Source organism: Corvus cornix, chromosome 7 (assembly GCF_000738735.6).
Source record: "Corvus cornix cornix isolate S_Up_H32 chromosome 7, ASM73873v5, whole genome shotgun sequence".
Taxonomy (NCBI): domain Eukaryota; kingdom Metazoa; phylum Chordata; class Aves; order Passeriformes; family Corvidae; genus Corvus; species Corvus cornix.
Genome location: NC_046337.1, coordinates 11,433,342 through 11,460,006, shown reverse-complemented (window position 1 = coordinate 11,460,006; position 26,665 = coordinate 11,433,342). Strand labels below are relative to the sequence as shown.

At 44.8% G+C, this 26,665-nt stretch overlaps 2 protein-coding genes across 35 annotated transcripts in view; one reads left to right on the top strand and one right to left on the bottom strand.

Moving 5' to 3' along the window:
- CLASP1 (cytoplasmic linker associated protein 1) overlaps positions 1–25,807 on the bottom strand; it is a 173,836-nt gene extending 148,029 nt beyond the window's left edge. For 19 of the 34 annotated variants that reach the window (XM_039554524.1, XM_039554547.1, XM_039554530.1 and 16 more), the window contains exons 1-2: positions 25,671–25,806; positions 13,002–13,476 (exon numbers count right to left, since the gene is read on the bottom strand). In XM_039554524.1, the coding sequence (XP_039410458.1) occupies positions 13,002–13,196 (195 nt within the window). In that variant the 5' untranslated portion in view covers positions 13,197–13,476; positions 25,671–25,806. Of the gene's footprint in view, positions 1–13,001; positions 13,477–25,670 lie in introns of all 34 variants that reach the window. The other 15 variants (XM_039554510.1, XM_039554511.1, XM_039554523.1 and 12 more) reach the window with 1 other exon arrangement.
- Positions 20,122–20,629, top strand: LOC109145645 (solute carrier family 2, facilitated glucose transporter member 3-like). Its single transcript, XM_039555065.1, has one exon. The coding sequence runs from the start codon at positions 20,122–20,124 to the stop codon at positions 20,581–20,583; it is 462 nt and encodes a 153-aa protein (XP_039410999.1). The 3' UTR covers positions 20,584–20,629.
- Positions 25,808–26,665: the final 858 nt, after the last annotated feature.

Here is a 26,665-nt window from a genome sequence, read left to right as displayed (position 1 = left end):
TAATCCTTATTAACATACACACAAGTAACACAGGCATGTTATTAACAGCATTTGAAGAGCTAAAACTAAAAATAAACAGACCCCTTCTTCCCCACATTAGCTGTGGTGCTCATCCAAAATTAGGCCCCATCTCCAGAGAGTCTGCACATGGCATATTGCAGCAGTTGGAGTCAATTTGAGTTTCTCCAACTTCAGTGGCAGCAGGATCTGGTTCTTAATTAAGTTCCAGACTTCCCATTGTCCCAACATTACCACACCTTTCCTGATTAAAAAATGCAGTTATTAGAGCATTTTTGTTTTAGTTGTTCCTCAGCCAAGTTTGGCTGTAGAGCCATTTCATAGCACACATTCACTTACCAGAACTGCTGCTCTAATTTATCACAAGTGCCCCTCTGATCCCTGGAAAACAACTCCCCAGTAACACATTTCATTTCCATCCTCCAAGTCTGAAGGTGGCAGACTTCAATGGTGACAGCCATGAAGTAAACAGAAGGAAGATAAACAGGCTCAGGGCATCTACTTGACGTCCCAGAAGTTTTTCCTGGCTCAACTCCCACCCTGATGAACACCATCTAAAAGTCCTGCCCTTGGCCTCTTCTCTTTGCCTGTGCTTTCCTTACCCCAATGTAAAAAGACACACCAGAATGTCTCCTGCTCTCTTCCTCTTAGACTACCACCCGAGAGTCACCACTGGTTATCTTCCCACAGGGAAAGCAGAGTCTATCCCAACCTCATCCTTCCCCACAGCTCCATCTTTTCCCCGATTAGCAGCTCCTTTCTTCTCCAAGCTCCTGGCTCATGCAGGAGCCCTCTGCTCAGATTTCCCAGAGGGCTTTATCCAGGCCTTTTGAACTGCCAGGATCAACCTGTCTGCACAACTGGTTCTTTGAGACATGGACACTTGCACAGCTCCCCATGCTTTCTCACTCCATGCCTCACCCATCCAAAGCACAGCCTTTGCTAAGCAGTGTTCAAGGGCTGTAGCCACACCAAATGAGCCCCTTTGACTGGGAACATGAAAACAGCAGGACCACCAAAGCCACCCTTTGTGCCTAGTCCAATATGCTTATATTGATGTTTGACCTATCATCTTGGAATCATCATAAAACACACTCCTGCAAAACAATTGTGATAAATTTGGATTCTAGTTAAAACACAGAAAACACCACATGAAAGTCTGGAGTACCCACAAAGAGTATAAAGTACATATTCCAGCAATTTATCCTGGCTCTCCTGTCTAGATCAACTTTCCCTTCACCTTATTTCCCTCCTTTACGTTAGCTGAAAGAACTGGGGAGCCCATGGGACCAATGTGACCTACACAGCTTCACTACTACATCACAAGAAACCTGCTTTCCACAGACCAAAGAGCCAGCAAGCCACCCTCACACCAGCTCTCACATGACTTAGTTTTGTAACAGAGCTACCACCTTGTTCTTAAGTGTTTGTCCAGCTTCAGCACACTCTGCTATAATTCTCATGCACTACTTCCTCCTGAAAATGGCCATCAGAAAACTCAGAAATGCCAATCAGAGAGCCATCAATTAGCATCAGCCCCAGATACCTCAGTGATAGCACAATGAAGGATCAACAGCTGAGAAAAGACCATGTTAGTACCTAGTACTCAACTAAGAGGTCTCCCTGATAGAAATCTGAAACATACTTCTTAAATTTACTAAGTGTTTAAACTTGCAGTATTTCATGCAGACCTAAAATCCAGACTATCCCATCTGCATAAAACAGCTTGAAGTTCTCACATGGTTCTCAGCAGCTCACCTTTCTGCTGTTACACATCCTTTCCCTTCCACCTTTCCCAAATATATGCCCCATTTATAACACTACTGCTGTAAGGGAATTATCTTACAGTGATACCTTTTTTCATGAATGATCCTTCTTTTCACACCACCATCCCTCTCTAGCTGTTCTGCAAATTGATGTTTCATATCTTCACCTTCAAAGCACTGTCATTTGGTCCAAGATCCTGCCTTCCCACCCATCTGTAATACCAATTCCCATCACACATCACCTCTAGGTGCAACTTTTCAAACAAGAACCACAGCACTTTTCTCCACACTTGCCCTCCTGCTCTTAGGAAACGTTCTCATTAACTTTTAGCAGGCTTATAGAACAGGAAATTCCAGAAGGAAACAGATGAAACTGCAAGGAGAGAATGAGACCTGACCAACATGAAGAAAGAAGCAGAGCTCTTTGAAGGCAACAAGAAAGTTCAGGTCTTGATGGGGATTGAAGCTAGTAGTCTTTCACAAGCAGACGTACTCACATAACTTATTCACATTCCAGCAAAATTATGCAGGTAACAACTTTCCAAAGACCTAAGGGAAAGAAGGTAGAAGAGGCAGACAGGAAAACCAGGAAAGCTACCCATACAGGCCTGGAAGAAAAGCTCAAGCCAGACAGACAAAGTATTCCAATCTGCAAGAGCATGTACCTCCTAAAACCTGTGTACAGTTTCAGCTTTCCATACCACATCCAATCATTGTGTGAGAAATTCCTTTTGGAGGTCAAGCAGTTCAGCCATGCACACAACAGCAGCACAGCAATGGCACCCTTCATGCCACAGGATACAACACTGCAGTGCCCCTCTGAGCATCTCAGAGTTAATCACAGTACACTACTGCCTTCTCCAAGGAGTTAATTTACCAAACTAGGAGTGTACTGCAGTATCTGCACAAGGATCATTCTGTCCACAGCACTCCGAACAGATGAGAGCACACAAAAATACATAGTTTATTAGGGAGTATTGGGTTAAACAGTTTGGTGCATCAGGATGGACTCCATCAGCTATGAGCAAACAGAATTCCTTCCAAAACTCAGGTACAGTTTTTATTCCAATGTGAAAGCTAGAGCTCTCTATCTTTACAGAGCTATTACAGAAATTGGAGTATTAACAGGTCTGGCTCCATCAGACAACTTTGGTGATGGGCATACGTCAGTAAAAGTCTAATGTCCAGCTCTGCACCGCACTGAACGAGCGGCGACCCTTTATCTAAGCTCCCAACAGGGAGACACGAAGTCCTCCCAAACTGTTAAAAGCAGACGTTTGTTCCATGTCACTGCACAAGCGCTGATGCCTCCATTTGCAGCAGGATTTCCAATTAGACCAAACACAACTATGTCACTTGATATTAGTCAAATGGAGAGTCATGGCAATACAAGGCAAACTTGCTGTCTTTTAATGGAGTATAGTTCTAACAGACAAAGAAAATTAGCACAAAGAGCTGATTCCTAATACACATTTCACAGTAAATGCAGATATTACTCAGATAATATAATTTCGTAACATGCTGAATCAAAGCAACTTTAGGTTTCCCATTTGCTGCTACCAGGTTCTCAACTACCAGCTGACTGGCACAAACACTCTTAACATTGGCAAAGCGGTACCACCACAGTTCACCTCACAATGCTTCCACACCCCAAAGAAATCTTGCCAGCCTTTGTGCTTGTGTGCACACATCCTGCCTGTAGGAGCAGAGCTGCCACACAAAGGGCACGGACGGGCTGGATGAGGCTTTGAGCACCCTGGTCTAGCAGAAGGTGTCCCATCCAGTGGCAGGGGGGCTGGAACCAGATGATGTTTAAGGTCCCTTAGAGCCATGCTATGGTTCTACATCAGAATGGGGCTCTACTGTGCAATTTTTCATCATTTCCACAAACTTCTCTCCAGGAGTTACTTTTGGGGATAGAAAATTTTTGTGGCTACTAATGCTTTTTCTTCTCACACTTAATGCAGATTCAACCCTACACATTTTCTCCTCTGGCTAAAATCCCAGCCACACCATAAAAAATTACCAGGCTCTCCGTGGTGTGATAACTGGAAGTCTTTGCTCCGATTCTTGAATAGTCAAATATTGCTTTGTTTTAAAGTTCCATGTTTAGCACAAATGAGGAACTCAGTAGGTTTTGCCTAGTTAAAAAAAAAAGAGATCTCATCTAGAAAGAAAGTAATGAATGATTTGTGGAAGGCAACATTCATTTGGAGAAATTCAGAGACTACATGTCTCCACTGTGTTCCCTCCCGCATTTAATGATATGGCCACAGACCAGACGACACACAGGATACAATTACACAAGGCAGCTTCATACAGACTCACACAAAGCACAATTCCAACCATCAGCTCTGAGCAAGGCAAGCAGGAGGGCAAATCTGACTGTGCTCAGTCTCAGTTAAACTGTTACTGGTACCCTGGGTGACTCAGCACACAAAACTGCTGGCATCACTGGCATCCCAAAAACATTTACACAGGAGTCAATTCATGTAAGCACCTCTGACACTGGGACACTTACCTACTGATAAATTCTTCTAAAAAACAAGTAAGAAACAAGTTTTAGGGCCTTGACAGTATACACTGATATGGTGGATGGAACTAGATGGTGAGTCCAAAGACCCTTGCAACCTGAATTACCCTGTGATCCTAAGAGCTGATCCAACCGCCATATAGGTAACGTTACCTTTCAGTTCCAAAAGGCACCTGCTGAAAAAGAAGGGCTGCCAGAGCCAGAAATGCATATCTGAAACACAGAGGTAACCCTGCAGCAGACTACCTGGTCCCATGAGCTGGTCCTCCAAAAAAATCCCATAGGTGCACTTAATGCTAAGAACACACTGGAATGTTAAAAAAAGAGTATTATCGGGTATTTTTCAGTCCTATTTTTAAGGAAGAGATCATTAAATTGCTGATCTAACATTTGTATATTCTTTTTTCTTCCCAACTTCTCAAAGTTTTAGCCAAGTTTACCGAACTTCAACCTAACATGGTAGGGAAAACAGAGATACCAAAGATGATATGCTCTTACAAATACAGTAACCAAAAGAGATTCCACTAAAACACAGACTTCAGCATGAGGAAAACCAAAGCAAGAGATACCAGCAAATCTACATAGAAAAAGTCAAAGGAAATGAGGCTTCATACAACTTCCCTGCTTACAAAATGACTCAATTAAAACTAGACCAAGTCAGAGGCAACTAGAGCCCACTGACAGTGGGACTTTTCAGTAGACAATTTTTTCATGTGGAAGTTCAAAGGGTGAGACAAGAACAGCTTTTAAGACAACTTCAAGGAATATCCCACAAAGAAGACATGGAAGAATGTGCATACTTTTTAATGGAGAAGCTAACAGGTTGGTGCTGGTGGGAGGACCCTGGGGGTTGATGAATATTTCTTTCAGCATCAAGAGAACAACAAAACCCCACTGAACAAGTTAGAGCCTAGCAAAGAAATCAACGTGCCAGTAAATCCAGCACTGACACTAACCTTCCATTCAGGTCATGTCAGGGAAAGTGAGGATTCACTCCTACTCACCCTGCTACCTACTAAACAAGAAGGGAGGTGGGTCACACATGCATATAAATGACTGCTAATTTTACTCCATAGGTAACAGGCACAACATGAACAGTCTCTGTAAGTCACTCTGGGATTTCTGAGGACCAAAACCAAGTACACTCTTTAAAATATTTTACTTAAAGTCTTCAAGCAGTTTCAGGCACAGTATCATACATGTTCTCACACAAAGGACTGAAATGAAACTTCCTTATCACTGTGCATAATCCTGTTACTCTACACTGCACATAAACTATTCAAAATCATCCCAAGATCTATCCTAAAACCAAATGTCTTGTCCTTATCTATTTAGCTCCACAAATTTTACAATGATCTTTCTGCAGGCAACTTTCATTTGACATGCAGCCTAAATTTACTCACAGCCAGTTTATACCCATTCGTTCTTGTGCTAACCCTGCCCTTTAAATCTAAGAGTTTTTTCCCCTCCCTGACGGTCACCCCTCTGATGTATTTATAGACAGCAGTCATACTCCCTGTCAGTCTTCATACTGTAAACTAAACAAGCCAAGCCTCTAGTCTCCTCTGGTTAGGCAGGCTCTCCAATACCCTGCACACCCCACTAGCCCTTCCCTGCACCTGTTCCAGCTTGAATTCCTTCCTTACAGACAGGCAACTAGAACTGTACAACACATGCCACAGAAGGGCCCAATAAGGCACTCTACAATAGCATTAGTACACCCTTATCCCATGAAAATAAATCCCCAATAATCTGCCTTTTCCACCAATGCATCAGCTGTGACCCTTAGCCTGCAGTGAAGCAATACACACCAAGGTTTTCTGAGCGCTGGCTAACTGTGCTAGATCTCTAATAAACCCTGCTGACAAGCACTGAAGTGCTGCAAATGAAACACTACACCAGCATTAAAGGAATAGCTTTATCCTCTCAATTTAGTAACCACAATGCTTCAGTCTGTTGTGTGTTGACCCAGACTCCCAGTCCCAAACTAGAGCCTGTTGCCCTTGCCAATGCTGAGGGAGTCACTCTACCAAACACCCAAGAGAAAACATACCTAACAAAACAAAAATAAAATAAAAACACCCAAACAAAAACAAAACAAACAAACAAAAAAAAACCAACAAAAAAACCCCACCCCCTAAAAGAACATACACCAAAAAAACCAAAACTACACACACAAAAATGAAAAAAAACAAACAAAAAACCCCCCACACTGATACACCAAACAAAGAAGAAAAAAAAACAGTCACAGACAACGTTTGTTAGTCCCAGCACTCAAATCCTGTGGGAACTTAATTTGGTCAGCAAACAAAATCAGGGACTCAAATCCCTACAAGCCCAGAGTGATAGGTACGGGAGACTTTTACTTCGTATCCCGTTTTTCCATTTATTTCTCACCATCCACTATGACCTACCAAAAGACAGGATATCAAGCTGTCTTTAATTAAACACCATGTAAGTGTTGCAATTAGGCTGCTTTGGTGGGAACAAGAGAGGTAAAACGGTTGGAGGAGTTTTACTGTATGTGAAACTCTTGGTTGGTCTAAAGCATCTCATTAGGGTTTGTAAGGTTGCTGTGTTGCAGACACTTCTGGGACGCCTGAGGACTCTGTTCCAGGTTTCAACTACTTCTGAAAGAGCTGACCCAAAGAAAATACACTTCGGTTTGCAAAAGCTACATTTCTTCTCAGGGATGGGGTTATTTTCCCCTCCATTTCATGAATGAGTTCTGGATATTGAGCTCTAAAGCCAGTGGAAAAGAGGTTAGGCATAAATGTGCCACTATGGAAACAAACTTCTGTCCTCATTATTTCAACACTGTTTTCACTCTTCACACTCCCTTGAGATCCTGTAGGTTCTCATTATTTATATTTTATTTGGTAATACCTTGGTAAACAACTGAAAGATGTAGTTCTTTGGTACACTCAGGTTCACAAACCTTTTGTTTTATGCCATCAGTAGCACATCCACATTTGTGCATAAAACAAGAAAGCATTACTGCTCCACTCCAGTTCTTCCCACTGCAGTCAGAAAAGGACAATCCATCTTGCTACACCAGTCATTATTACCTTTTAAGTATGAAGAGAAATCCCCAGGGAAATTCTAAATGCTGACTTGCTAGAGCACATAGTTCTTCCCCTTCCCTGAATACAAAAGTCTGAAGCTAGTACTGAATTTGATCTACTCCAGCCGCTACAATCTTCTATTTTCCACTGCACTCTCTGTGGCACTGCCCACACTGTTGGTACCAGAGGTAAGAGCTGCACCATAATCCAATCAAATTACCCCACGGAGCAGTTAAAGTGCTGGGAAGGCAGGTCCAGCTATTAGAGCCAGAGGGAAAACAACTCATCAGCTGGACTGGGAATTAACATCAATGCCTACAGGAAACTGGATATCCTGAAGCCAAAACACTGCTCTTCCACAAGTTTAAGGCAGGAAAACCCACCTATTAGGAGCATGCCAGCATAGAAGCCTAAAAATAAGGACTGGGCACACTCCACAAATGCAGTTCAAACCAAATGAGTCCTTAGCCCTTCCTAAGGTAACTCTTCTCCCCACAAGGAAAGTCATCAAAAGCAGTTTCTGCCAAGATACCTTTTGCAATATGGGCATATGCAAGGAATAGGCTCTACTCTCAAGTCCAGATCTCAAGATCACTTTTCCTTCACAGTCCCTTTCTCATATCTTTTGTGCCTCTAAACTAATTTAATTCATTTTTATTAGCAATTTCAGCTTCATGGTAAAAAGGTTTTAAAGGGATGAAAGTGCTAGATGAATGTATACATTACTGATCTCCATGCACCCCCAGCAGCTCAAAACTCAGCAGCTAACAGCAGCTGCTTGGAAACCCTTTACAAGTCTCTTTTTCTTCCCCAGATGGTAAAGCCCTTTTCCTCCATGCATTAAACACTCAACAAAACACACTCACCAAATTATCATTATCAGCCCATAACCATGCATGATAATTATTTCTTAAATCTGGATTTCTTCTACCGAATTTCAACCAAAATAAACATGGTATAGAGAAAAAATGTATGCTTATAGTGAACAACCATTCATCAGCTTAAGTAACTCTAATGGACGTCACTTTAAACTAAGCCTGCACCATCTGTTCTACCCTTCAATTAGCAAGCAAAAAAAAATTATTCAAAACACAGTTTAAGAAAGCCAGCTAATTTATGTATGCAAGTTTTATTTCTCTTTAGCTCAGTGAAACGTGCTCTTGTAATGCTTGATATTCAGAAACAGATCAGAATGGAAGGTTGCTTTCTCTAATGCTATTAGGTATTTTGTCAGGGGAAATAAAATATCCATGCAATATTTCACCATATCAAAAAAATTCTCATTAACATCTCACATTTTACTTTAAAGACCATGATGTCTCTCTCAGTAACAAAATGAGCTGGGAGCTAAACAAATCAAATCTGAAGTGCTGCATACATGAACAAAAACAAAGCTCAGGACACAGCCCTGCCCTGACAGACTGAGTCTACCAGCACAGCAGGAGGCTGTGGATGTGTCCTCAGACCTGGGGGTCTGTTAACCATGTCAGTCCCTAACTTGCCTCTCAGAGGCAAAACCCAGTCCTGCAGGCCACTGGGCACAGAGCCTTGCACAGACCCAGCAGCACTGGGACAAAGGGACCATCCTATGCGAGGTGAGATACTCTCCTTGGAAAGCAAACCCTGTCCAGTGAGAGCAGTGCAGAACCAAAATTCACTACTTGCCAAAGTGCATGAAAAAAATACAAAGCTTCATCCAATTCCTTACTGCAAACCTCCATCCAGTTTCACTTCAAACTGGCCTCTCCTACCACTCCGCAACATGTGAAAACACTGAATAGAATCTCTCTTCAGTATGTTGGACCCTGACCTGCTTGAAGGCTCTGTCACCATCGATCTCCGAGTTCAATCTTGGATGTTTGTCTAAAAAAAACCCTGCAGTAACAAGGGCTGTTTCCACTGGAAACCTCAACTCAAACAGCACAGGCAACACATCCCAGGGAAAAGAAACGTGCAAGAAACCTCATTTCCCAATACTGTTGAGGAGAAGCAGGCGAGAGAAGGTCACTGCTGAACACTCTCAGTTCACCTCTCAGAGTATCAGGCTGATTGAAAACTACTTTAAGATCCTGTACGTATTACTTTACATTACACCTTAATATGAAACACCATGGTTTGGGTACTGAGAAAGGCTCATCAGCCACAGATGAGCCAGGAGATGCTGCACACTTAACATCAGCATTACTAAATACTGCAGAAGCAGCTCAAAGCGAGATGGCTCACCAAGGGATTACCGACGATTTCAGCTCTCTCCCCTTGCCATAGGATTGTGAACCTGAGAGGGCACGCTGACGCCTCTGACACTGCTGTGCTGTTTTGCCTCATGTCTCAAAACAGACAGCTCTGTGCAGGCCTTAGTTATTGTTCACAGATTCAAAGCTCACCAAAATAATTCTCTTGTATCCTTATCAGGGAAAGAAATAAGTCAAGCAGAACCACCATCCTGAAACACCACTGACCAAGCAAACAAAGCCCAAAATGAAGAAACAGACCAGAGGCAGAATTCCTCTTTGGTCTGCAGCATCCTGCTATACCTTCCCCAGCCCAACCTCACTGGTGTAATCCAAAACTCCTAGTGCCCACACACAGGCTGTCTGCTCTAAGCAACTGTGCTCCAAAGAAGAGTAAGAGCTCTCAAAGAGAATTCATCTTTTTACTCTGCCCCATTCGTCTGTCTTCTACCCACCAGTAAGTACTGCTGGGAAAACTCAAGCCTGCAATGGCTGTTAGGTGCAGTTCAAGCACACTGCTGGCAAGCACAAACATGCAAATGGCTTTGCACTGGACCTCAGTGCCTTGTTTCATATAATCACCTTTATGTTTCCTTGACTTGAAAAGCTGAACTATCCTGAACTATCCAAGTGCCTTCTGCACGTAAGGCAGCTGCCTGGTACAAAGGAGGAACCAGTGATCAGGTCACAAGACCATTTGTTAGAGGAGTTTCAGAGTACTGAGCGCTATCAGAAGCATGTTAAGCCTCACTATGTTTTACACATGATGTTTTTAACAGACTTGGATAGCACCAAGCAAAGAAAAGCATCTCTGCCCTCCTTCATTCTATTTCTTCCTGAATCTCTTGAAAAAGACAACTCCATTGTCTACAGTCATTGTGTTGAGGTCAAGGGCTGCATAAAATAGTGTCACAAAAAAATAGAAACAATGTACAGAAAAACAGCAAAGCCTACAAAGGTCAGTGATGGCCATGACATACACAGATCAAACTTGTATGCCAATGAGGGACACTGCTCGAGCCCTTCCTGTAAAGGTGCAATTTCATCATCAGTTCAAGCTCCTTTTAATCCAAACTGAACTAGTTTGCCTTAGAGATGTCACTTCTCTGTTTGCTGATGTTTCCTCAGTGATAACATATAAGCACAAGGGTTTAGTTAGAGGAGTCCTAGACAGGCAGGAGCCATGAATCAACTGCATGCTGTCCCAAGATAATGGATCTGTTATCCACACTCAGTCTTATTCTGAGAACACACACTTTATCACTCACGTATTAGGAAAATTCAAATCAGATTCAAATTCAAATCAAATCAAATTCAAATCATGCAGATCTCAATCTTTGTTTTAAGCTGATACTTTTTCAAATTAAGAGACTGAGGTGAGAACAGACTACATATATTTCAGCTTCTTCCATTGTGACCAGACCATTGCAGTTTAGCTCTCCAGATGGCTATCCTAGAGCAGTGATGCTTGGCCTTTCACTCCTAAAGTTGACACACTAATCCATGAACTGGATCAAATGATACCAGCTCCCCTGTGCTCTGTCACACCAGAAAAAGCAGAGCTTCCAAACCACACCCCACAAGCAGTCAGGAAAAAAGGCAATGATGATGCAGGCATTAAAACAAAAGGAAGAGATTGGCAAAAGAGGGTGCACTAAGCCTTGGCTGGATCTTGAAGTAGACTTCACCACATCACTGACCTCCAAACAGTCAGCTTGCCCCACTCAAAAGCTTCACATCTCCTATTATACTCATTCACTGAGAAAACACCCTCCAGACATCTGAGACATGTCTCTGTTACGCTTACTAGAACTTATTAATTACAGCAAATGCTATCTATAGAACACACACATTAATGAACAGCCATCTCAGCAGCATGAGTTCTGGAACAGAGTCCCTGCAGTACAGAAGTGCCACCAGTTTGTTACTGGAAAAGGAATACCACAGAGATCATCATAAGTGTGTAGTTCAACAGACTAAAGATTGGGAAGACGAGCAAGTTATCTGAATAGAAATTCTGCAAACTAAGTGGGATACAGGGATTGCAAAGCACTGCACAGCTCTGTGATTCACATCACTTCATGAAATCCATGCAAATAGCACATTTGGTAACAATTTCAATTTTACTGTGCTTGGGTTACTCTTCCACCCAGAATCATGGAAGTTTGTAAGAGAAAACCAACTAGCAAGAAAAGGGGCAATAAGAATATGCAATACTCTCAGAAAATTATATGTATACTGCTTGTTCACAACAGCAAACTAAGAATTTCTTCCTGTGCTCTAAGGTTACCAGAACGGATCCTCTATTGAGACCATATCAGCTTTGGTGGTTTGGTGATCGTGTTTTTAGTGTTTGGGGATTTTTTCCCCTACATGCCAAACAGCTTCTACAGCAGCTGCTTGTTGACAAAAACAAAGAGAAAGAAATGCAGTTGTGCAGAACACTGCAATCTCACAACCACTTCCCAATCATAACTTCTGTCAAAAATAATTTTAATTAATTTGAGTATGTTGAGCTCCAGAGCACTTACAACCTATACAGCCAGTCTCTCCTTCACTTCTACAGGTGTGAACTCCAGTACAACCCTCAGTGAAATATCTTCAGGCTCAGCTCTGTAGGAACTTTCACTCTGAGATTCTTCTGGACTCATCAAAAAGGAACACTGTTACATCCCATATAATAGCTTCAGTACTCTATTACAGAGAGCCTCATGAACAGACCAGGACAGGAGTTTTTCAAGCCACAGCTGAGAATCCCTCCCCACTCCCACAGTACATGGCTGTGGTAGGACTTTCTCTCTAAACCTGTGGGGAGATGAAGTAACATGACAGGGATAACAAGGCAGTGGAGTTCCGTGCCCTACCAGCTCATCTCAACACTATCAAACTCAACAGAAGACTCACAAAGACATTACCTTTCTTGAGCCAAGTACAATTGATCTACTGTGTTGCCCACAGAAAATAGGAAAAGAAGTCTAGCAAGGTTTAATGACAGTGAAAACAAGTGCAGTTTATATATGCTTTTTTCAGTTTTATAAATCTTTTAGTATGGCAGGAAATCAACAACATTGCTAACTACTGGCATGATTAAAGAGTGCCACCAGCTAACAAGGTACACAAAGAAACCAAGATACCACAATCTATGAACACCAAATGTAAATCCACTAGTGCTTAAAACACCATTTACTGAATTCTTACTGCCTTGAGTCCTCAATATCATAGCAGCTATCAGCTGCCAAGATTTGGAACAACAATCACTGATTCAGTGTAATTACCAGCTTACAGAACAGTATAATAGAATGTCTATTATACAGCTTTCATTTAGATCAAGTAGCACTTGACATCAAAACATCTGACAGTAATCACATTCCACATGACAAAGTCTTACCTTATAATTGCTGGAATTTACCCAAGAAGTGGCCAGTCCATCAACCATTTTATCCAGCATAGTCTGATCATGTTCAAGATCAGCTGACTTCTGTTTATCTGAGAAATAATCTATCAATTCCTGGCCAACCTGAAGTCTCTTTCCAACATCCTTCTGCAGCACCTGCGCTAAGCAGTACTCCATACTGGGCTCCATGGTGTCTCAGAAATACAGCACCAGCCAGAAAGCCAGAGGGCAGCAGGGCCAAAATCTCCCTGTACAAACGTACGCAGGAGGTCGCCTCTTTCTTCGATGAAGGTTACTGAGGGCCTGGGTTTCAAAGATGCAATTCTGAGAATGGCAACAATGCAGCATGTGTGTGTGCACAGCAGCTGGCAGGATATTAAAAGTCCAATTTAAATAACTGGTAATAGATGAAGCAACGAGCAGCACTGTACAGTTGAGTCTGCAATAAATCCCAATTCAGCAGTCCATTCTGAAAGAAATGAAAAAGAACAGTATTATAGGTTAAATTAAGACTGGAAGAAAAAAAAAGACTGAAAGCATGTCACAAAATAGGTTATTCATATACAGCTGTGAAGCTGTGGTAAGTCAGATACAAGCAGCATTGGTCTATTTTAAGGAATCAAACAAGGTAGGTCAGGACAAAAACCTTTGGTTATTCTTTACAATAGCAGTTACCCATCAGGTCCCTGGAAGTTTTAGTGACAGACAATAAAATTGTGGCTTAAAGTAACTACTGATTAATAATCAGTATTATTGCAACTGCCACCATCCACCCAAAAAGGTGGGGACAAAATCCTTAAACAGGTCACCAGGAAAACCTATCTACTTTAAGTGAAAGCAGGAAGAGGTCTGGATGCTGTTTTGACTGTTGGCCTTCAGCAATCAATGTCATCAGCTGGTCAGCAAGATAAAGCACTAACACAGGGCTCCAGGAAAGTAAAATGATCAGCTTTCAAAAACTAGGTGCTCAAGCTGTTTCCAGGCTGAATTCTGTTACATCCCAACTACACACCTCCAGGAAAGAGCATTCACTGGCACACTCTAAACACAGTTCTGACAACCAAGGCCACAACAAGAAAGGTCAGGACAGACTTTGCTGCCACTCAGAGGCACAGTATCACCTCAGAAGCTTTTGGCTTATGCAAAAGAAAAAAAAAAAAAAGAAAAAAGAAATTAACCGTGTGTTTGGGCTCTGGTTAAACTGAACCCTATAAACTCTCTTGTCCATGGACTTCATCAGGGACTTTTTTTGTCCCTCCATCTGCAGCCAAATGAATGCCACAAGATGGCCAGGGAACAGACTAGGGGTTTGTCCTCCACCTGCCCGCAGACGAGGGCTCCTGGCATCACCATAGTGCTTCCTGAAGCACTCCCTCATCACAGGTTAGCTCTTTTAGGAAGGGGGTGATAAAAACCCAGGGCATCTTTTTGTTTCCTGGCTAATAATACTCAAAGCTAGAAATCTGCCCTACTTTTTCTGCCAACATGAGGAAAGCAGGTCAAGCTCAGAGTAAGGGAAGAGACTGCAGCAGACACCTGGTTCAATAAACAACTGGAAGGAAGCTGGAGGCACAAGTTCACTAATTGGAAGCACTGGGGCAGCAAATCTAAATACCTTCTGTTTGAGCAAATAAAGCCTTCACAAAAGTCTTAATAAAACAAAGTAGACCTGACACAGACGAGATGCACACAAGAACCCCAGCCTGGAAACAAAAGCACCCTTTGCACAGCAGACTATTCAGTTCATTATGTCACCCCCATCCTCTTTGGCCACATCTTACCACCACCAAACACAGCATCTAGATTCAACTCTGAGGGCTTAACCTCCAAGCATTTCCCTAACCCTACAAGCATTGCCACATGTGTCCCAGCTTCCCACACTGGTTGCGCAGGAGTCACCAGAGTGCAGGTCACTCCATTCAAGGCAACCAGTTCAAATTCCCGCTGGCTGATTGGGATCAAAACTGGTTCTGTACACCCATGGGCTCACCTCAACCAACTGCTGGGAAAATCCTACCCTCAGCCAGAAGGGATTGCTCTTGTCTGTACACTAAGCTCCCTCCTTGCCAGCAAAAACTCACCTCCAGAGCAGCAAGGAAGCTTTGGCTGCAACTGCACACACAGCACCTCAAGCTTTAAGTTAGTGCTGTGACAGATTACTGCTAATGACCCCTACCCCAACCTGAACCATCTCAAGGACACTCAAAACTCCCACCATTTTGTTTCAAGTCACCTCAAGAGGGATTTGATTTTAAATTCTAAAATTGTCAACACTTCCTCCAATCACTACTCTTAACACCTTTTTTCTTTCTAAATGAAAACTCCAAGCTAGAAGGAAGCATTGCCTTTTTTATTGCTGTTTCTACTAATGCTACACTTTCTCACTTGGGTCAGTTTAGCACCAAACCTGAAAGAAGCACTCTGAGCTTTCCCATCCTCAACCAAAATGTTCATGACATGGCACTCACTCCCATGGCAGTACAGGCACAAAACCAGAGCCACTTCCACAATTGTACAAGCACAGCAGATGTTTTCATCCAGGTCTCCCTGTCTGCAGCTTTGAATACTGGCCCCTGCCCTGCCCTCCAGCACAGGCTGGTCTTGCTCTTTGCTGCAGACACTCCAGTTACGGGAGACAGTCTTACACACAGCAGTGTCTAAATATTCAGTGGAAGGATTTTCACATAGTAGGGAAGCATTTCACTGGACACCTGGCTAGCACGGAGCTACTGGAGAAGGGACAGGGAACTGGTATTAAACTGCTACCACATTCTAGCTGAAACCCTTCAAGTTAGCTGAGGAGTTTGTTTCCGGACTCCAGAAGCTGCACACATGTTCAGAAAGGGACTCGTCTGTTAAACGGGATAGAATATGGTGAAAAAAGTCTTAACTGCTTTTAAAATGGAAATGCAGAACTTGCTTAAACTTGAAAATTCAGATTACAGAAGGGTGTGAAGGAGTGCTAGTTACCACAGAATAGCCATTTTTTATTAACATCACACAGAGGCAAGTCCCAACACGTCCAGAAACCATTAGCTGGCCATACTGCCATGAGAAAGGAGCATTCAAAGTTTCAGGTCTGTCTTCTATGTGGTTTTCATTGAAGAAGTCTCTGCCTACAAGCACAGAAGCAATCTTTAAAGCAAACTATTGTAAACAAATTTCTCTCCACACTCCTCGCTTTTTAAACACATGAAGGAAGGCACAGGATAAAAATCACGGTGCACTACAGAAGAACAAATTTGTCCACAACCTTGAGGAGTCTAAAGAAGATCCACTATACATTATGGCACCGCTATCAAATGCAAAGAGGGAAGAAGAGCCAGAAACATCTTTCAATCCTGAGGAAAACAGTAATAGGAAGCCAAGAGGAAAAGCTCAATGTAGCTTGCATCTACCAGCTAACAGGTGTTTAAGTAGCACATCTCAAAAAAAAAAGTTTTCTACAATGTTAGGAAGTTTGTTGACTCCCCTCTTCCCCACAGGAGGAAGTGGAAAAAATAACACCTGAGAAAAACAAAACAAGACCCAAGCTGACAAAAAAATTAACTTCTCAGACAATGAAGCATATGGCTGCTGCATCCCATCAAGTCTGCAATCATCTGGGCAGATGCTCCCCACATAACAATCTTTGAAAAACACAATCTCAGCCCCAGTGGTCTACTTCTGTTCCTGGACCTTCCGGGTAGCCAGTGTTACAAGACATAAACAGCTTTGGTTGGACTGGGATGTTGAGTACAACCTCTTCCCACAGAAGAACAGCCATGCAGAACTCAAAATTAATAACTCAGTGGCACAGGTCCTGTGTTTGGAGCTCCTCCAAGTTTTGAGATGGGTTGCCAGTGTAAGTTCCAGAGCAAGGGTTTTCTCCAGTCCTCCTCCAAGCCTTATAGTCTGCCCTTGAAGAGACAGGCTAGGCTCAACATGTAGACAAAATAATCCAAGAGAAAAAACTACCCCAATTCTGTCACTGAAAAGAAGTTCTGTTTCACTAATGAGCCATCAAAACAATGTGCTTTGTAACACCCAAATTTTCCATCAATAGCTGTCCAGCAGAAAGCCACTATAAAGAGGTTTATGTTTAATGCCACCTTGGAGTTCAAAATTATGAATTTAAAGGGGAAAGCTGACAAAGACCAAACAGCCCAAAGTTACTCAGCTTAGATACTACCATCGTAACAGCATAAAAACCGACAAAATTCACAGTAAAGCAACTGGCTCAACACATAGAATAAATTAATCCAAACAGTAACAAGGAAAGACTTGTTACCTAAGATGCTGTGGCAATATTAAACCAGGTACCTAAGTCAATGATTTTTTTCAGCACTTAGGAAAACAGCACTGACCTCAGACTAAGTGAAAGTGCATGATTTGCAATTCTCAAGTAAGACTTTATCTTAGGATAACATTACAGGAAATTTTGAATCATCTTCAAGATTTCCTTCCTTCTTTCAAGGAAGGAAACTTGAAGCACATTAAAAATGCTCTACTACTCTCTTAGGGTCCTGCCTATCCTTGGGAGTTCTTCCAATATTGCTATTTGACCTTAAAAATGATGTTCCACTCTCTTATGCTCTAGACATCAGATTATCATCTTTGTCATGTTTCACTGTCATCTTCATTTGCCAAAAAGTCAATGCAGTCCATAACCTCCCCAGACAACTGCTCAAAACACAACCGCTCCAGACACAAGCATGCAGAGACAAGCCTCTTGCTGCCACTCACAATCACTGGAGGCAAGAGCCAGCACCATTCAATAACCAGCTCTTTCCAGTCATCTTCCTGAAGGTATCTCTCAACTTCCAGCCAGTAAGCTTAATTTATAACCAACCTGTAAATATGACCACACTCCTTTGGTGCCTTTTTTTTTTTTGTATATGTGGTTAGCTGTAGCCCAACAGCTGTGGAAACAACACAGCAACACAACTGTACCAACAAGTCTCCTTCTTCACAGGTCTCAGGACCTAATTGTGTAGTCACTTCAGTTTAAAATTAGTTCAAGGTATATTCGACAGACCTTGACTTTCCACAACAAAGAACTCTGATCCTTCAGGAGATCTCCATCCTAGCCAAATGGAGCAATTTTTTCAAGTATAAAAGTAACCAGGCATCCAACCTGCAGTAGTTCACCACTTCTGCAAGGTGGGCAGTGTAAACAACATAACTTGCTTTGCCAGCCAAGCCCCTTGGGCAAGAAGTTCAGAGATATTAGAACAGCACCTGGAACCCATGTGCTACAAAGACTAAGCGGAGATCTCATCAGCAAGGCAGTATCAAACTGCAGCTCTGCAGGAAGGGTGGGTGGAAGTTCTCAGCCCTCTGTCCACTTCTCTGTTTTTGCTTCTACCAGTACAGCTATACCCTCCCCAGAGGTCAGGCCTCTACAAAGCATTACAGTCACCATGCACTCAATCAAACCTACTCTTCCCTCGGGTGTGCAAGCAGCCATGAACAAAGCAGCTCAAAGTGTTCATACTCTTCAAACTCTGAGAGAAGGAGGTGGCAAGTATAACATCAAGTGTCCTACTTGAAGAGGAAAACAACATTTTTCTGGAGCCAAAGGGAGTTTGTAGGAAACACCCAGCAACTGACAGATGGGCTCTCCCCACTGTTCACCTGTATCCATAAGTAGGCAATAATGCTTCTTTAGTGCCAGGGGAATATTACACAATCACTGTGATTGTTTTAAATCAGTAATTAGTGTTGCCCTATACTTAAGCCTCCCCCTAATCCAAAGATGGTATCTTAGATTTCCAGACTGACAACTCATGCTTGTCTAATTAGCTGGAGGGACAGCCCGGTGCTTATCTCCCTGTACCAAGTGTCTCTGGAGGCACTTGATGCACTTCTTCCACGCCCATCCAGTAACTTTAACTGTCCTCAGACAGTGCCCGTGCCACCACTTCTCAGTCCAACCTTGCTGATAAGCAAAGCACTGCCTAGGTGGACGCAGCTTCTTTTCGGGAAGGTCTTCAAATGAGGGTTTCTTTCTCCTCCCACAGCACTGGCCATACTAAAGCAGTGTTTGTAAAACTCTACTGCTGCAAGCAGTTCATCCTCAGAAGAGCCAGGTCTGAAGGCTTGCTAGGACTGCTAAATACTGGCTGGTCTTCAAACTTGCCTAGAGTCTCTTAAGGGGTTCATATTCACAAGCACACACAGTAAGCAACTTCCAGCAGGGCACAAGTCCACTGCCATCAGGAAAACTGAGGCAGATGTCTAGAACGAAGACAGCTGAAAGATTTCCAGGGCTTAAGCTAACTGTGGCCTTCTCCCCCATACACAGTCCTTCTAGACCAGATGCTGCCTGTGAAAGTTGCATTACCTAGCCTGGGTAAGATGAGAGATAAGCTTCAGATAATAGAAATTCTTATGCCTCTACTAAAGGTTTACACTGCTGCCTGGGTAGCTGAACACCTCACACAGACCTACCAATTTCAGCAATGCAACAATCTTCAAAAAAAATCTCTTCAGTAATGAAGCTGCAGCAAATCAAGACAACTTGCAGGTCACTCAATGTGACTCCAATACCCTACACTAACGAAACCACTTTGCAGAATGGGGAGTAACCCTTCCAGAGTACAGTAGAAAATGAGATGAGCTTTAACATCTTTTGTTTCCCTAATACAACCCCTCTCTGAAATTAGTTTGGTTTTAACTTTGTCTGAGACCAAGGACGAGTCTAGAATGAGCTTTCAAGGTCTCCTTCCTTTTTAACAGTTCAAGTGCCAAGATGCAGCTCAAAATCCTACAATGTCAGGAGCTGCTCTGTGCAGACTCCCTCTTGTAGACATCTCAGTTCATGGTTCCAAGGTAATGTACTACAAGCAACTTATTAAGGGCCTATAGGACCAGTGGCAGCGGAGACACATGACTATCATCATGACACTTAATTCTGTAAATAGTACCCGAGTTTTGGGTTTATGTATATAAAAATATCCTCCCTGTTCCTCATTCTAGAGATCTAACTTTATCTCAGAGCCTGCAGACTGCAGCTCTGACACTGTGGGACCCTGGCACACAAACCATACAGCACTGGCTCTATATTGTGGTGTCACTGTTCCTGGTGGAGCGTGCAGGGTGCTGGACCCTCCATTCAGCTGGTTTGGCTGGCATGGCTGTGCATGCTGCTGTTATGACTGTAGCTTTAGCTCTAAAGGACATCGTGGACTGGATCAGATACATCAGCATTGCTGCCACTTTTGGCTTTGTGGCTCTTTTTGAGATTGGCCCTGGCCCTATCCCCTGGTTCATTGTGGCAGAACTCTTCTGCCAGGGCCCACGACCTGCAGCCATGGCAGTGGCCGGTTGTTCCAACTGGACCTCCAATTTCTTGGTGGGAATGCTCTTCCCCTATGCAGAGAAACTATGTGGCTCCTATGTCTTCTTCATCTTCCTTGTTTTCCTGGTCATCTTCTTTGTCTTCACATTCTTCAAAGAGCCAGAGACCAAGGGCAGGACTTTTGAAGACATCTCGAGGGGCTTTGAACGACGAGGAGCGAACACCCCCATGTCACCCCAGAAGAGCCCCATGGTGGAGCTGAACAGCATACAAGCTGACAAAGCAGCTGCCTAAGATCCATGACACACCCATTCTTCAACTCTTACATGCCTAAAGAGTCATTAAACAGTAATGAGTATTTTGGACCAAACCACTACAACCTTCCAGCTTGGTGTGCAAAGTTCCCCCCAAGGGGCTGTGGTGGCATCCAGAAGAATGGAAGTGGCATCAGCCCCCTTTCTACAGCAACTAGGAGTGAGGCCAAAATCTTTCAGTCACATCCTAACCCTCTCCTCCACAATCCAGCAGCAATACTGGATCATCTGGAAAACAACAAGGGAAGAAAAGAAAAAGAATAGACTTTTGTGGGTAAAATGCTTAGCAAAGTTTGAAGTAGAGCACCACTGAGAATAAGAGCAGTGACCCATCATCACTTGCAGTTTGCTGGCAGGACAAGTGGCTTCACAGAACATCTGAATCGTATAATCTCTCTCTGCATTGTGACTGATGAAGTCCCTTGGGCTAAGATTACTAATTCAGGCAGTCCTGAAGATGGAAAGCATCTCCTTTGCGTACATCACTTGAAGAAAAAAGTAGTATGATACCACCTTCCTATTTTACAGGCAGGTATAAGGTAGGAATTCAGTGCCTTCCCCAGAGTCACTGCAAAACAAGTCTCCAGTGGCAGTGGTAACTGAGGGTGAGAGAACACCTTGGGAAAAGAAAAAACTGACACCATCACACGTTGGTATAAGATCTGAATAACTGAATTTTAAAGAGAGCAGTGTGTTTGACATAAATTTCTTACTCCAGTCCTCCAGGACCTTGCTATTCTTACTGATAATTAACTGGCTAGTGACACAGTAGTAAGTTTTTGTGTAGAAGTCCAAGCCAGAACTACCCTGGAAGGAAGTACTTGAGAGACAAGTGCTAATAGTAAAATGACAGGTTGGAACGCAAAAATAATACACAAGATCAAACCTTGGGTGCAAGCCCTCAAGGGACACTGGCTGTGGCATGCAACAGCAGCAGTTTGCACGTCAACAGTTTTAGAAAAAGGTTATTTTCTTGGTCTCTCTTCAGGCTCCCCAGCTAGCGCCCATGTCTCTTCTGCGACTCTAAGCACAAGTTTTCTGCATGGCAAAACAGGGGTCTTTGCCTACCCCTGTTCTCCAGGGCTGCCATGGAAATTCTTGGCCAAGGAGAGAACTCAGCAGCAGCAGGATTTCAGCTGCTGACAGGGGAGTAGAAGCCAGCACCTATAATCAGTTCAGCTCCAGAGAGGGGAAGGAGGGTTACCCTTCACATTAAGGCTTAAGCAGATTCTACTCAGCCTGGCACTTGCAACTGCATCAAAGTGGATGGCCAAAGAAATCCCTCAACACAGGCTGCAGGGGAGTGCAGAAAGCCACCATGACACTTCAAGGTACATAAAACAGTGGGTGGAGGAAGCACAGGACAGGGAGGAGCAGAAGAGGTTTTTATTTGACACTACCATGAATTGGGCTGAACCTTAGTAAGAATTAAGAGAACTTCTGCCCTACAAAACCACCTGCATGTAACAGGCAGAGACACACCTGCAATTCCTTCCTTCTGCTCAGCAGCACTTTGAAACACCTGTCAAAAATTTGACTTCATTTTGATCAGATCTCTGCCTCAGCAAATTACTGTTGGTTAAATCTGGCTTTCTGAAATATCTTGGAATCTAAAGCATCTACAAGCAAAATGTAAAGAAAGGGCCACAGATTAATCCTGAAATACTAAAACGCTGCATCAGGGACTGGCCTGGTCAGGCTGTTTAGTCTGTTATCTTGCTGTCAGTGGAAACAAATTAGAGATTTTTAAATCTTCCCACTCACAATAAACTAATGATGATGACGCTTGTCTAATTATTAATTTTGTGGCTCCTACTTGGCATGCTTGTTTCTGGATGCAGAATAGACATCTCCCTCCTTGCAGAGCCAAACATGCAGAGATTTGATTAAAGGCCAGAACAGGAAGTGAGATGAACTCAAACACTAACCATGAATTGAGATCAAATCTCTTGGGGAGCACCTGCAGCCTCTTGGACAAAACCCATTTGTTGCCCTTCTATAAGTTGAGCAGTTACAACTCCACCCGGTTCATTTAGGTTTTGTCGTGTGGTTTTTTTCAGGTGTAAGAGTGTTAATGCTGCCAAATAGAGGAGAAAGTGAACTCTCCCATGTATGACAGAGCCAGACACCAGTGCAGTGCAGAATGCCAAGGAACACGCATGTGCTCAGCTCCTCAGTATCCCACTGTGCAAAGCTCATAACCAGCTCATGTCAGGCTTTCACACAGCTTTGAGAACCTGTAACAGGTTGGTCCAATGGACAAGATCCAAACCACTGAATGAGCTCTAAAGAAACACATAATGCAAACTTCAACACTGTATAGAGGGATGGAAATGGAGCAACTGAGCAAAGTCCAACATGAAGTGGACACCATCAAACAGCAAGGTAAAGGTAAAGCTGCACATCACTGTCACATCAACCTCCATCAAGGAAAGAAGCAAACCCCTCACAGTCAGACTGATTAGAATTTACTTAAGTCACAGTCTGAAGAAATTAATAGACAAGGACAGTCTATTTTATTCACTCGGGTGACAGACCTTTCCATACTTGCCAGCATTTTCTCCACTGCACTAGCAATCACTGCTCCAAGGTGAGCAGGCGCTGTCAGAATCCAGGAGAAGCTTCAATTACAACTGCCAGCCAAGGAGGCATGAACAGCAGTAAGCCCCATCCAGGCATGCCAGCAAGATTTCCAGCCCTAGTCTAGGCAAGGCCTGAGATAATGAGATGCTCAGGGTGACACATGAGCCTGAGCCAAAGTCATCTGAGGCCAGAAGGGACCTGTAATGGCAGTCCACAAGCTTTCCTCTCACAAAAACCCACACGGATGTTGAAATGGTAAGGTACGTGCAGGGATGGTCACTACTTTATCCATCTGAGCATTTTGTGTCCAGCCTCTTGAAACTTCTTCTGACCTGCCCCTGACACAAAGGTAGTTGAGGGCTCCTCTGTAGAGGACATCTCGCCCTCATCCTCCTCTGTGATGTTGTAAATCACTACAGAAGTGGCCAGACTTGCTGTCAACTCTCATCCTCTAACATCCAACAGCTCTGACCAAATTGCCTGATGGATAGAGAAGGATTAACATGGGAGAAACAGATAAATCATTTCAGTTTGACTTTTGCTGTTTAAATATATGGTTTTCTTAATACCTAAGTTGCAGCATAGATTTAAGATTCCTATAGAACTTCAAAGATGCATGGAGGACCAACTCATTCAATCACAGGCACTCTCTCCAGCTGTACTTCTGGGGAACATCATGTGAACCAGAGAAACATTTCCACTTCCAAAACTTGCTGCTCTATCACTTTTAACACCGCTTGTTATCAGCTAAGTGCAGCAAGGCTGAAGTGTATAACTCCATGGCATTTTTCTTCTTGAAACAGAAACTTCTGAAGCTGCTTGACAAATTCTAAGGACTTCATAGGAATGTTGCAGGCATCAGTATGAAAAAAATCTATTTATGTTGGCAACAATTTAAAAACAAATTTAAACAAGGGAGACTATGAAATACACAGAGAATTGCCCATGGTGACATGTCATTCCTCTGTCCCTCTCGTAACTTCCAGGTTTCAGTCCCACTGACAGAGTTCAACAGAGAAAATAAGCAAAGGCTCGACTTTGCCAAGCCCAGGACTGCAGCACAAAGGCTTATTCCACACATCAAGTTGTTTTGCCACGACAAGGAAGACCCTGAATATGACAGTACTGCAGTTCCATCCTGCACTTGGGTGTAGCCCTTTTCTCAAGAGAAAGCTCACTCCGATTGCAAGTTCTCAAATGTATCCCCTCTCCAGCTGCAAACCTCTCAAATCCAATTCAGAATCCCACATGGAAGCAAATACCTGCACTTCCAAAACCTTTCCAAGAACTAACCTAAGCTCTAAATGGTGGATCTGTGTCTCCAGGTATCAAGCAACAATACTTTGATTTGTCTTCAACAGTGCCCAGGCAGCATCAAGAGGAGTACAGAACAGAGATGCAACTGCCCAAAAGATGCAGAGAAATGGGCTGCACTGCTCAGCAGCAGACTGGACTAAGACTTATTTGTCTCTGATGCTGGCACAAGTGCTGGGCTGGAAACCACATCCCTGCTCTATTAACACTGACTTGGCACATGCTACTTTACTTAACCCTAGTCTCCTTTACTAAACACTGACTTATGAAATAAGTCCACATGGGGCAGAGAGATCTATTGGTCAAAACAACGCACACACCTGGGGAGCCTTTGTGCTACTCCACCACAGGCTTCCCAGACAACCCTGAGCCTGTTATCCTACCTCAGTTTCCCACAACCTTGTCAAGCGGCTGTGCAGGGTGTTGGGGAAGGAGGCAGCCTTTCCCTTCCTCACCAGTATCTTTAGACATATAGCATTAAAAATATCTTAAGCAGAGCCCACACAGGCCTGTAACACACACAACTACATTTTATGTACTCAGATCCAGTACCTCTGAAGCATTTCTGCACGATTTGTCTAATGACCAACCCACCTCTCCGGACAAACTCATAGTTCCGACCCAACTTCCATTAAAAATGCAGCCAGATATAAACGAAGCAGAGCTCGGCACGTGCACAAAGGGGCCAAGCGCAAGGGCTGAACCCACCCAAACCACACGATGCTTGCGGGAGCACAGCAGCCTCAAGCGTTAGCAAAGCCCCGCGCTGCTCGCTGAGCGCAGCACGGCCGCACCTCCCTCCCTTCACGGAGCTGTTCGTTCCAGCGGGAACCCTCACCGGGACCCCCCGCTCTGACACGGCCCCGGCACCGCCGCTCCCGCACGGCCGATGCCCGGCGGCCCCAGGGCGGGGGGGCCGAGGGGCGGCCCCGGGCCAGGCCCCGGCAGCCCCCGCACCCCGGGTCCCGCCGGACCGCCCTCCCCTGCCCTTCCCGAACCGCGCCGCTGGAAGAGCCGGCACCGCGCTCCTCCCGGCCGGTGCCGCGGGCGGGTCGGCCCCGCCCCGAACCGCGCTCCCCGCGGTCACCCGGCGGCGGCGGCACCGCACACAAAGCCCCCCCGGCCGCGCTTCTCCCCGCGGCCCCCGCGCGGTGCGGGCGCGGGCGGTACCTGCGGGGCGGGGGCCGGGCGGATGCGCTCCCTTCTCCCTCTCGCGTCTCCTTCCCTCAGTGCCGGCGGCGGCGGCGCCCGCTCCGCTCCATGGCCGCGCGCGCGCCCCGCTGACCACGGGAAGAATGGGGGACCCAGAGCGCACGCGCCGCCCGCGCCCGCCCCGCCCCGCCCCGCCCCGCGCGCCGGCGCGGCGCCGCCCTGCGGCCGCTGGTACCGCGGTGAGGTCAGCGCGCGCCGTGCGCATGCGCGGGGACCGTTACCGCGCGCCCGGTCGCCATGGCGACTCCGCCCGCCGGGAGCCGGGCCGGGGAGCGCGGACACGCGCGTTCCTGGGAATGCCACGCGTGTTCCCGGGAATGCCACGGCCCCGTCCCCGCTGACCGGCCTCCAGGCACTGCGGCGCCCCCGGCTGCTGCTTCGGCCAGGCCGAAACGCTTTGAGAGAAACTCCCCGCACTGCGCGCGGAGAGCGCGAGGGCTCGGTGCTGCCGTGAGGCCGTGGCCGCGCACTGCCCTCCTTTAGGGAGCCCCCGGGGAGGGAAACTGTTCCACAGAGCCACAGAGTGCGTCAGGCTGGAAGGGACCACAGCGGGTCACCTCGTCCAACCTCCCTGCTCCAGCAGGGCCATCCGAGAGCACATGGCACAGCATTGTGCTCACACAGCTCTGGAGTGGGGGGAACTCCACCCTGTCTCTGGACAAGCTGTTCCAGTGCGCGGTCACTGCACAGTAAAGAAGTTCTTCCTCCTGTTCAGGTGGAAATTCCTGTGCATCAGTTTCTGCCCGTTGCTTCTTCTGTTGCTGGGCACCACTGAGCAGAGCCTGGATCCATCCTCTTGGCATCCCCCTTCAGGTACTTATACACACGGGATGAGGTCCACTCTGTCGTCTCTTCTCAAGGCTGAACAGCCCCAATTCTCTCAGCTTTTTCTCATATCAGAGATGCTCCAATCTCTTAATCATCTTTGTTGCCCTCCACTGGACGTGCTCCAT

Bases quoted from the DNA above. Each gene is read 5' to 3' on its own strand.
- LOC109145645 (XM_039555065.1), top strand. From the start codon at position 20,122: ATGGCTGTGCATGCTGCTGTTATGACTGTAGCTTTAGCTCTAAAGGAC.